Here is a 12,037-nt window from a genome sequence, read left to right on the forward strand (position 1 = left end):
GCCATGGTGGTACATGTTTGAAGCTTCTCCACTGCTGGCTGGGAGTTGTGCACAGGTTGGATGTGGTGGGCGGGCCATGTTTGGGCTTTCCTGTATCTTGAAAGGTGGGAAAGGAAGACAGCTTCCCTGCCCTCCTCTCTCTATTCCAGTTCAGAAGCCATACTTTAAGGAGGCTACAGATATCTGAGAACTCTATATGCTTAGGCAGAAAAAACAACTGATTTTCACATTGTTTCCTTGTAGCATCATTGGGACTTAAAAAAGGATCTCTCTGGTTTCCTATGATATTGAGTTTCTAGAACAAAAAGAATGAATTTAGTTTTTGTAAACTAATTTCAATGAGCAAAATTCCAAGCAAACAAGTCATGTTCTCAGAAGACCACCATGTTTAACCCTGACCTATTTTGACAGTCTGTACAATGGCAGTGAATGGGGTAACGTACAGTAATTTCAATAAGGAGCCTCAGCTCAGAGACTTTGAATTATATGTGGAACATATTGAGAGCTTTAAGAAAGGTGAACACAGATTGCCAGAGTTCACACTAGTAGGGACAAAAGTAAATTACTGATTTGAGTACTTCTAAAGGTTTTGAAAACAATGTACCTTCTTTCCTTTTTTTTTTTCTTTATAGCAAATGGAATCACTTTCCTTAATTTCAGAGGTATACTTTATAGAACTCAGCATTAGCCCTCATACTGCTTTAAAATGCAATTCCATGCATTGAAAGATAAGTAGGAGCTAGCAGTTCCCACTACCGAGTCCAGGCTGTTCTTGCTTTGCTTTGTTCCAATATACGTGGACTTCAGCTATCAAGGTGCAGTTATAGCAGCTGTGTTCCTCGACAAGACTGTTCATGTTTCAGTTACCAAAGTATTGTTAACCAAGTAATTGCAGAAAGTAGAAACTTTGCTGCTGGCTCTTCAGTTCATAAACCACTGCATAAAAGAAACATAATGAATAGTGGCCAAATACCACTGCTTTTGAAGTATGTGGGTGATTGGCCACTGCACACCTGTTATTTAGTTCATGCACAGGTGGCAAGGAGTGCAGTTGTGTTGTCTCATCTCCAGCGATAAACCCACGTGGCGTTTTACAAAAGTAAGTCATTGAAAGAGGGAATTGACCAACAGATGAAAGTGCAGCAAAGAAATGAAAAGTGGTAAGGTTGGAAGTAAAATGGAATAGAATGCAAATGGAGTTATAGGAGAGACAGGTGATGAGGGAATGGAGACAAGGCTGCTGTTGTAGAGACTAGATAGAGATGCAGCGAGAGAAATAGTGAATGTGAACTTAACAGAATGAGGAAAATGATGGAAAGGATGATGATGTCCCAGAGGAAGTGACACTGGCAGAAAACTTCCCATTAAAGGGACTCTTGGAGATATTTTGTGGCATTGAAAGTACAAATGATAAAATGTTGGAGGTGAATCTGATAGGGATAGAGTAGGATAATTCGTTTAGAAATCCCACTAGGGGATTAAAGACAGGGAATTTTAAAGGCATTCAGGAGACTGTTGTAAGCTAATGACCACTCAAGAAAATCCAGTAATCTAGCAATAATCAACACTACCTTAAAGGAAGACCAGGTGCATCCGAATGCCAGGCACACTCAAGCCACAAATCCTGATAGTTAAAACACTGCCACCCCCCCCCAGCACCTTGATGTGTTCACCCACCCGGAAGCTCTCCAAACCCTGCAGTCTAGGGGTCTTTGGAGGTTTCACTATGTGGGCGTGATTGATGAAATCATGGGCCATTGGTGATTAATTCAATCTTGAGCTCCTCCTCCTCCCCAGAGGTTGGGTGGTGGGGCTGAAAGTTGCAAGTTTCTAACCAAGGCTTGGTCTTCCTGGGGAGCAGCCTCCCTCCCCAGACTCTAGAGGCTGCTAAGAGTCACCTCATTAGAACAAAAGACCCTCCTACCACCCCTATCCTTTAGGAAATTACAAAGGATTTAGGAGCTCTGCGTCAGGAACCAGGAAAAGACCAAATCTCTTTCTGTGATATCACAGGTCACCCTTTGGTCATTGACCATGGATTCCTTAGAGCAAAAAGTTTGTAACAGTTACGAGATACTGGCCCCCTTCTAGATTCCCATGTAGTCACTAATAATTGGTCTAGTCCAGCCTTGTATGAAAATGGCTGTCAGGGTGAGGCCACTCAGCATTGGAGCTTCCATTCAGTCTTGGCACGATACAAAAGCAGGAGTGACCACAGCAATATATGGCTTCACCCTTCAAGGCATAAGTCAGGAAGAGCCAGATGGAAGAGATACAGAGAGCAAGGGATTTGGGGGCAGGGTGGGGGGCAGTGCACAGAGCGTCCATGCCCTCCCTGGGCGAGTGACTCCCAGCACCTCCGTGTGTTCACCTGCTTGGACGTTCCCCGGTTCTTGTTTCCCAGGACCTTCAAATGGTATCATGTGTGTGTGTGTGTGGGGGGGCTCTTTTCTTTAGAGCTGTTTCATTTTTTCAGAAAGGAGCCCTCTAGCTTCAAAGCCGGGGTAAAAATGCAGCATGTGCGAGTGAGAGGTTCAACCTCCTTTTCACAGATGGTCATTGTCTTCAGCCTTACACCTCACTCTGACCCCACGTCTTCCTTAGTGTCCCTGAGCCCTGGGCTTTGCCCATTTCTCCAAGAGTAAACCTCCAACGTGGGAGCCGTTACACGCCTGGTGCTGGGGTGTGTGGAGGAGACTCCCTGCAGACCCTCTCCCAGTGGCCATTTCAGTTCCCTCCCACACACCCCACTCTGTCCAGAGTCCTGACCTCCCTCCAGAGTTCTGGGGGGCGGAGCTCTGTGCTCAGAGGTGTCCCGCTCGCATTTTGTGGTCTCCTCCACCCTCTTCCATCAGCTTTCCGTCTTTTAAACATGGCTTCAGTCTTCTTGGCTGCTAAGGTTTCTCTCTCATTTTCTCTGTTGTGGGTTCATACCTTTTAAAAACTCCATTTATTACTGGGGTCTGGAAGGCAGAGGAGATATTGTAGGCCTTTAGTTTGCCATCTTTAACTGGAATTCTCCCCCTAGTTTATTAAATTAAGGATATGAACCAGAAGGGAGAAATGTGAGACTCAGGACAGTAAAAGGCAGACCTAGGCTTTAAAGTGCCTTTTTTTTTTAACTGGGAAGCACACACTCTGGGCATTAACGACAGTGATTGACAGCACTGCGGGAATACTACTTGTGGTGACCATCTTCTCCCAAGCTCCACATTTTAGCCTTGTATAGAGTGATGTCTTTGTAGACCCTGAAGTGGTTCAGCCTGCGGTCATCGCGTTGTGGGTTGACCTAGAGAGGGGAATGCAGACATCAGAAAGAAGCCAGTGGGGAAGGAGGAAGACCTGGACTTGAATCAGGCCTCAGTCTCCTGATGTGCAGCCTCTGGTGCTTTTCCTTGCTAAACCCTGTTTGTGAAATAAAGACAACATTTCCACCAAAAGACTTGCAGGGTTGCATGAGAATCTCAACTGTGCAGAGTTGCTGCACTGCCCTTTACCGCTGCCTACGGTGGAGGCCTGTGGACTCTTCCCCCCACTGGCATGGACGCTCCATGAGGGGAGGTGCTGCATCTGTATCCCAGCACCTGGAACAGTATCCAGCACACACAGGGGACTCAAGACATATTTGCTGAATGAAAGATTGGATGTTGTTGAAGTAGTTACACAGAGAACTGAGTAAGAGTGAGCCCTGGGACACACAAATCTCACAGAAGCTACACTGTGCCCTTAACTAAAAGGTTATACTTTCATCAAATGTTACCAGGAGACCAGAGGCTGAGCGATACTCACTGAGTGTGGCTTCCCCAGAGTCCCAGTACTGGGGTTGGAGTTCTCTGCCTGTGCGGGGCGAGGTGCCGCTGGGGGCAGGAGCCCTGTGTTAAGTTGGGGCTGATCAAACCTCTTCCGCCCCCAAACACATCATTCTGAAAGCTTAATTACCTTTTATGGTTGCATGACCCCTGGATCTAACTTTTCTGGGTATGCTTTCTTACTTTGCCGCCAGTGCCATCTGATGGCGTTGTCCCCAGGTTTAAAATGAACAGGTGTGGTGTATTTCCAGACCCTCTGAAACCCCACAGTGACTAGTGACTAGATCTGGGGGCCCTCGCAGGGCAGGGCTGGCCAAGCCAGTCTCATTTCTCCTTCCTATCATGGCTGGTTGGGCCTGCCCTGAGATGTGCTGGGCAGAGATGCAACACTTCTACCCATACACTTTGTACCCACGGGAGCCAGGCCTTTTCTCTTTAAGAAAATGAAGAGTAGTGAGTTAAATGACTTGTGCTTTGTGATAGTTTTCTACATTGCTTAGTTATCTAACTTGGAGGATTTTTTCTTCACTCCGCCTTCCTTCGTTCACAGGCCCCCTCTCCATTCCCTTATTCACTGTAAATTATGTGGCCCCGCCTCCCATCCTCCTCCTTTACCCTTTGAGCGTTTATCTCTTCCCCAGCTGCCCAACAGCGCCTCTCCCTCTGGACTCAGTTCTTGGGTAAGAGGTGAGGGCTCCTGCTGGAAGCCTCTCCCTGTCTTGCACAGTCTCCTCCCTCCAACGCGATGCCCCATATCTGAAGAGGGGCTGTTACAAATGAGCAGCTATTTGCGCTCTTCACTGGTAAAACCCGGCTCACTGAGCTGTTTATTCCAATCTCCATCCAATCTCCAATCTCCATGCAGCCCCTGGTCCCTGCGCAGGACCAGGGGCTGCAGAGCCATGCCCAGACTGGAGTTGTATAAATGGGCGAGAAAGGGCTTCCCTGGTGGCGCAGTGGTTGAGTCCGCCTGCCGACGCAGGGGACATGGGTTCATGCCCCGGTCTGGGAGGATCCCACATGCCATGGAGCGGCTGGGCCCGTGAACCATAGCCGCTGAGCCTGCGCGTCCGGAGCCTGTGCTCCGCAACGGGAAAGGCCACAACGGTGAGAGGCCCGCAAACCACAAAAAAATAAAAAATAAATGGGTGAGAAAGACAGGTGCCTGTAGAAATATGAGGACTACAGGGTGTGGGGAGTTCTTGGGAAGGGAGCACACTAGAAAATTATTCACCAGATAAAGACAACAGGGATTAAGCCACCAGGCCAGGAAAAGCACCGAGTTGGTCCTCAGTTGGGCCCCATGCCGTCTTGTCTATTCTTCCCCCTCAGCATCACAGTAGCCCGCATTTACTGAGCACATGCTGTGTGCTAGGTACCATTTTAAGCAGTTTATATATGTCTCAGTTCATCCACACAACAAACCTTCAAGTGTTGACACTATTATCCCCATGTTAAGGCAGATGAATGGAAGTTAAGAGAGGAGAAGTTCACAGAGCTAGAGAACATTGGAGCTGGGATTTGAACGCAGGCTGTCTGGCTCCAGGGTCACCAGGTTACATTGATGCACTGATACTGAGCTGCAGCTCTCCAGGTGCTCAAGAAGCCCAGGGGGAGTGGGGGACAGAAGTGTCTTAATGGGCTTTAGGGAAGAGGTGACTCCTGGATTTCATGTAGGGTGAGTGGGACTTCTCAAGGAGTGAGGGCTGGGGGCCAGGAGGCATCGGCAGGACAGCAAATATAAAGACAGGGTGTGGAGGTCTTCGTGCCTTTGAGGTAATGAAGGAAATTCTGACACAGCCGAGGAACAGTGTCTCCAGCCTCACATCTTCCACAAAAGAAACAGATGGGCTCATAGCCAAATCTTAACAACAACAACAGTAATAACAACTTGGGGGAAATACAGAGCAAAGTTAGGTGTTTCGTAACTCTGATTTTTGAAGTTTTCCTACGTAAGGTACAAAACCCAGAAGTCAAAATGGAAACAATTGGCACATTTGACCACTTAAAAATTGAAACCTTCTGTATGAGGAAAGACATAATCAGAGTTGAACGACAAGTGTAGCAGGAAGCTCTTCAAGTTGTCTATTCAAAACCCTGCATTTGGGCTTCCCTGGTGGCGCAGTGGTTGAGAGTCCGCCCACCGATGCAGGGGTCACGGGTTCGTGCCCCGGTCCGGGAGGATCCCACATGCCGCGGAGCGGCTGGGCCTGTGAGCCATGGCCGCTGAGCCTGCGCGTCCGGAGCCTGTGCTCCGCAACGGGAGAGGCCACAACGGTGAGAGGCCCGCGTACCGCAAAAAAACGAAAACAAAACCCTGCATTTCTTCCTCAGGAACAGAAGCCCTATATCATTTAGGGAGATCACGTGCTAAAGACTGCGTTGGCCAGGCTCCTTGCACCTAGGATTGATTGCTCCAATCAACGAGGTAAATATGTTACGGGCATTTGCATTTTCCAGAGAAGAGGACAGAATTTAGAGATGTAGGTGATATGCCCGAGACCACTCTACTAACACCTGGGAGAGCAAACTCAGGCCATCTGTCATCAGCAAAAGCTTTGCTTAATCCACACTTACCAGCATTCACTACATGCCACGCACTGTTCTAAGCACCTTACAAACACCACCCCATTTAAGCCTCGGAGCAATCTTATGAGATAAGTGCTGTAATATCTCCACTGTACTAGGAGGAAACTTAGTCACAAAAGAGCTTAGTCCCTTACCAGGGTCACATAGCTAGTACGTGGTAGTAAGAGGTCAAAGCCCAGGCAGTCAGCTCCATACTCTGTTCTCTGAGCCACCACTGGATTACCTCTGACCTTCCAAGTGAAGGAGACACACTTACCAATGGCTCTGAGTCCCATCCAATCTCTTGACTTTCAGTCTGTGCCTCGGGGTATTTCCTCCTTGGTCCCTGGGCAGCATGGTGGATAAGATTTAGGAACCTGGCTGGGAGACGAGGCATGAGTTATGAAGGCGTCAGGCTTTGGGACCAAACGAGAGATCCTGTGCCCTTGACTCTGACACATCCTTTCTTAGAGGCAGAGCATCGGCCTCAGAAGCTTGCCTAGGCCTCGCGACACAGGTATCTGGTTCCTCCACTCATCTCTCAACAAACATCTGTTGAGCACAAACTCTGTGCCAGGCACTGTTTGGGCCCTGGAGGTAGAGCAGAGTGAGATAGACATGGTCCCTGGTCTCCTGGAGAGGTAGTCTAGGTGAGGGGACAGGGGACACAATAGACACCTATAAAAACAAACCCAATGGTGGCAGACAGTGATGCAAACTCTGAAGAAGGGAGTTGGCAAAGGGGCATGTCGGGGCAGGGCTGGCTACTCAGTAGGAAGGCTCGCAGGAGCCAGCCCTGAGAGAGGCAGAGGAAAAGCACGCCACAGGCAGCAAGAACAAATGTCCTGGGGCATGAGCGAGTTTGGGCGATGTGGCTGCAGCAGAGAGAGTGAGGAGCTGGGCTGTACCAGGTGAGGTCAGATCCTTCTGGATTGAAATCAGCATGGCTGTCAACACAGGTATATCAGTAACTCCACGGCTTAAGGACTTAGACACATTTCATTTGCAATCTATCCTATCCAGTCTCAATTTGAGAGAGGCAGTCTGACAAGGGGAAGAAGCTGGCTTGGTAGTTGGGCATTCGTGGCCCTTCCACTACTAGCTTGACAGGTGGTTTAATTCTCTGGCCCTCACTTTGTTCATCCGCAAAATGGGAGGAAAATATCTACCTCAGCAAGATGTCTGAGAAGTAAATGAAGGACTGTGAATACAGGACCTGGCCTCGGGCCGAGCTTATCCTGAATACAAGGCAGCTAGTAATGAACTCCTGCCCGGTGTTTGAGCCCCTCACCACCTATTATTTCCCTTATTGCTGCAAGTCCCCAGCTCCTATCCTTCATTCTAGCCGGGCTGATGTCTCCACTGCAGACAACAACCTTACTTTCTTGGATTGTTCTCTATTAGTCTACTTGTCTGTCTCTGTGATGCTATGAGATCCTCACTCCTCCTTCCCACCCCTCACTTCCCACCCTGTCCTTCTACAAAAATCACACATCTTTCCTCTATCAAACTCCACTCTAAGAAGGTAGAGGGGAAGGAGGAGAGCTTGCCAGAAGGATTAGGCTTCCCATCAAGTATCTCTCTTCCCGCATTCCCAAACGTGGCCCCTGCTCACCCGTGCATCCCAGCCATGCCAAACTCCTCACAGTCCGTGGGCCATGCTGTTATCTCATTTCTGTGCTTTTCCATATACCTGGAATGTCCTTCCACATTCTTCTCACCCTGACATACTCCACCTCACCCTCTTATCCCCTCCTCCAAGAAGACTTCCCAGAACTCCACTGCCTGAGGTGGGCACCTGTTTTCTATGCTGCTGCCATCCCAATCTTGTTCTCTGTTTACCTGTGTATTTACTAGTCTGTCTCCTTGACTATGGTATGAGATCCCCAGCCCCATCCTAGTGACTATCACCTGGTAATAATGAAAATAATAACATGTCCTGATCACCAGTGTACCAGACACTGTTCTAAGCACTTGGGTTATTTTGTTTAATCTTCACAATGCCCCTAACAGATAGGCTCAGAGGGGTTAAAAAACTTGCTCGAAGTCACACAGTTAACGAGTGGCAGAACCAGGATTTAAACTCAGTTAGTAGGACTCCAGAACCTGTGCCTGTAACAGCTAAGTATTGGATGGATGAATGACCGTAACGTCAGGGACATTAGGAACATGTTTTTGGCTTCACAGTTAATAAACTGGCTGTTTATTTGAATGTGTCAGTCTCTTGTGAGCTTTGTCAGTATGAGCCCGTTTTCAGACGATCAAACAGAGGACTGAGGCCTGCCCCCCAAAACCACTGCCCTGAGAGACTCCCAGCCGGCTGCCTCTCCATGCTCTATCTCAACGGTGTTCTCAGACCCCAGACTCACCATCTGCAGGTTCCTCCAGGTTATCATGCCAAGACATGGGCTTTCTGGCGATTGTGTGAACTAGAGAAAACCAGCATCACAGATTCAAGTTAAAAAACGATCTTCCTGGCCTCTCTGAGACCCACCCTAGGCCAGACACCCAGTCAGCACTTTCTGAGTGTCTGTCATGTGTCAGGTATTGTGCTGGGCACTAGGGCATTAAGACCTTCGGGGACCTCACAATCTGAGAGGCACTGTGCTGTATGGTGGCCACCAGCCACATGCGGTGACTTGAATTTGAATAATTTAAATTTAATACAATTGAAAGTTCATTCCTCAGTCCCATCAGCTGGATTTCAAATGATCAACAGCCACATGTGGCTATTGGCTACCATTTAGGGCAGCACAGATAGAGAACATTCTCATCATCACAGAATGTTCTCTGGGACAGACTGGTCTATAGGGATGCAGACATACCAGGCAGCCAGAGATAGTGATATATACCCAGCAGCCCATGCGATAACAGAGGTGTAGGATCCACGGACATCTCTTCAGCCCGTAATTACTGGTGCACTGGAGATGCGGCTGCAAACAAGAAAGAGGAGGTCCCCGTACTCCCTGGGCTTCCACTCTATTTGTGGTGATACTCAATAAACAGATATATAATATCAAGCAAATATAAATGGGATGCACAATATAAAGCAGGTTACACGGGTAAACCCATGTTGATGGTGGGGTGTAGTGTGGGTGATATGTCTCTAAGGACATACCTTAGAGCAGAGTCCTGAATAAATTTGCTGTGTGAGGATAGGTGGGAGAGATCCAAGAGTGAGGTTGGTGAGTTAGAGAATTAACTCTAACTCGAGAGAAACATCGAGAGGCAGAGTAACTCTAGTGGAAGGAGCTAGGAGGAGAGTAGTAGTCGATGAGCAGAGGCCAGAAGGAACCAGTGATCTCCAAGTGTTTTATCTCAAACTCCTACCAGTAAAAAAACTGCCGCATATGAATATTTATATAGTCTCTATGCACTATTGTCATATATTGACAAAGCATCATTTCTTTCTTTATCCATAAGTGTAAACATAGATACAAATTCTAATATTTCCTCACTTAATCCCAATGGATCATATTAATCCTGTGCCCAAGGACCATGAGCTGGGAGCCCAAGCGCTTTTCCTAGGAAGCCTGGATGCCGCTTGAAGGGATTATTTAAATTGTTGAAATAGACCAAGTTTAAACAGAATTGGACGTTAAGTGGTTTTCTTGGAATTAGTAGCTGGCGGCTCCAGAGGAAAACCAGGTTAGTTATAAGCTACATGAAGACGTACATTTTCTGTACTCTCACCCCGCCCCCCGCAAAGGTAAGTGTGTGAGAAGGTGGATATAGCTGTTGTCATCAATTCACTGTGTATACGTATATGTATATCTAAACATCACGTGGTACACCTTAACTATATGCAAATTCTATTTTTAGAAATGACATTACATTTTCTTTACAAAGCTGGGCTGCAGTGGACTACAGTTAATCAGGCCCAGGACTGGGGGAGAAGTTTGGAAAGAAGGAACAATATTTATGAAACTGAAGATGATTTAGGAAATCCATGCATCTAAATATGGTGGGATAGAAAGGCTGTGGCTGGTGCAGACCAGGCACTAACATTTTTATTAAAGGAACAGTGTGCGGGTTGGGAGGGGAGTCAGGATGAAGCTGGGTGGGCAGCAGAGCTAGATCCACGGGGGCCTTAGGTACTGATCAGGTTAAACCTTAGCTCAGAATCTGTGGGACCACTGAGGATTTTACAGAGGGACTGGATGATCAAATCCCCTCTAGCACAGCTTTCGCCAGCAGTGGTATAGGAGAGGGTTGGAGAGCTGGGCCTGGAGGGAAAGAGAGAGTTAAGAGCCCATCAGACCAATGCAGGCAGGATTGACGAGGGCCTGGGAGTGAGGATGGAGAGAGAGCGGAGACAAATGAGGTGAGGCAGAGAGACCTCGCCATGCATGATGGTGTTTCCCACTGAGGCGGGAACATGGGAACCATCATGTGAGAGAAAGGATAAGAAACAAACAGGACAGTGCCTACTCAGCTGTGTGGAGGGAGGGAGAGAGAGACTGAAGATGACTCCCAAGCTTCTAACTTGGGAGAGAGAAGGGCTGTGGTGCCTTTGGCTAAAACCAAACATTCTGGAGTAGCTGCAGGTGGGGGAGGGGTGCGGGACGAGCCCCCGGTTTTCTGAACCAGTGCGTCTGAGGTGCCTAAGGGATGTCCCGGGGAAGGGAGCCGGGAGGTGGATGGGGACGTGGGTCTGGGGCTCCATTTGAGACTCGATAGCATTAAGGGGGAGCTGATGTTACAGGACCAGATGAAACCGGCCCAGGAATGTGCAAAGTGAGGAGTGGGGGTGCGGCCATTTTATGAGGGGGCACGTTGGACCCTGAGTCTGCTCCCCTTGAACTTTCTGAAGGTCTTAAGACAATGTTAGAAGACGGAAAGAAATCCTTTAATAGCAGCAAACCAAAACACATGCAAAAGAAAACATAAAACCTGCAAAATATTTCAAAAGCAATTTATAAAAAGCCTTTCAAATTTTTTACAATAAAATGTTATTTAATCAGGACCTGGATGCATTTTAATGTATCTAATACTTTCGATGTGATGGGGGGTGAGACCCCTCTCCAACCCCAAAGTCATAGTTCCTGAAGGCTATGAAGGGATGAGAGGTCACAGGAGGCGTCTCCTACTGTGCTCCACCCAGCACCCCGCCCGCATCTCTGCCGGCTCCTTCCTGGGGGTGCCCCCTTTCCCTTCCTGCATCCCGCAGCTCCCCTCACCCTTGCGGAGTGGATTCACATGATACTGCGTGTGGAGTTTCTGGGTTCGTAACTCTTTGAGGTACAATTCCCGCAGGATCTGGTTCTGGTGGACCTCATCTGCGATCACCTTCTCCTTCTGGTGTCCAGCCATGGCCTTGGCTCTGCTGTGTCTGGTCAGTACCTAACCCCCTCTCACCGCCCTTTGGACGCTCACTGGCTGCCAGGTCTCCAGGCAACAGAGTCCCAAGACGTCTCCAGGCAACAGAGTCCCAAGCCGTCTCCAGGCAACACATGCTAGCTCACCCTCCTCCCTTGGACCTCATTCCTGCCCGTCCACCCCCCTCCTCCCCAAATCTTATAATGCGCGGCCCGCCCCTTTGGCTGCTCAACTCACCTTCCCAGCTTCTCAGGACCTAGTCTGGTTACAGAATCGCGGCTGGACACCGCCAGAAAACGACTGGCCGTGAAGTGATAGCCCCGAGAGGTAATGAGCTTAGG

General features: G+C 48.4%; 1 protein-coding gene across 1 annotated transcript; it reads right to left on the reverse strand.

Annotated features, from left to right (window-relative positions):
- Positions 1-3,178: 3,178 nt before the first annotated feature.
- On the reverse strand, positions 3,179-11,690 carry CFAP144 (cilia and flagella associated protein 144). Its single transcript, XM_060142654.1, has 4 exons — positions 11,558-11,690; positions 8,747-8,806; positions 6,655-6,758; positions 3,179-3,289 (listed from the first exon to the last, which is right to left on the reverse strand). Exons 1-4 carry the CDS (start codon positions 11,688-11,690, stop codon positions 3,179-3,181), a joined length of 408 nt encoding a protein of 135 aa, XP_059998637.1.
- Positions 11,691-12,037: the final 347 nt, after the last annotated feature.

The sequence above is a fragment of the Lagenorhynchus albirostris genome, chromosome 2 (genome assembly GCF_949774975.1).
Source record: "Lagenorhynchus albirostris chromosome 2, mLagAlb1.1, whole genome shotgun sequence".
Lineage (NCBI taxonomy): Eukaryota > Metazoa > Chordata > Mammalia > Artiodactyla > Delphinidae > Lagenorhynchus > Lagenorhynchus albirostris.

Coding starts and splice junctions, on each gene's coding strand:
- CFAP144 (XM_060142654.1), bottom strand. CDS start 11,690: ATGGCTGGACACCAGAAGGAGAAGGTGATCGCAGATGAGGTCCACCAG. Junction 6,759..8,746: donor CCTGGAGGAACCTGCAGATG/GTGAGTCTGGGG, acceptor CTCGTCTCCCAG/CCAGGTTCCTAAATCTTATC. Junction 3,290..6,654: donor GATGGGACTCAGAGCCATTG/GTAAGTGTGTCT, acceptor TCCCCTCTCTAG/GTCAACCCACAACGCGATGA.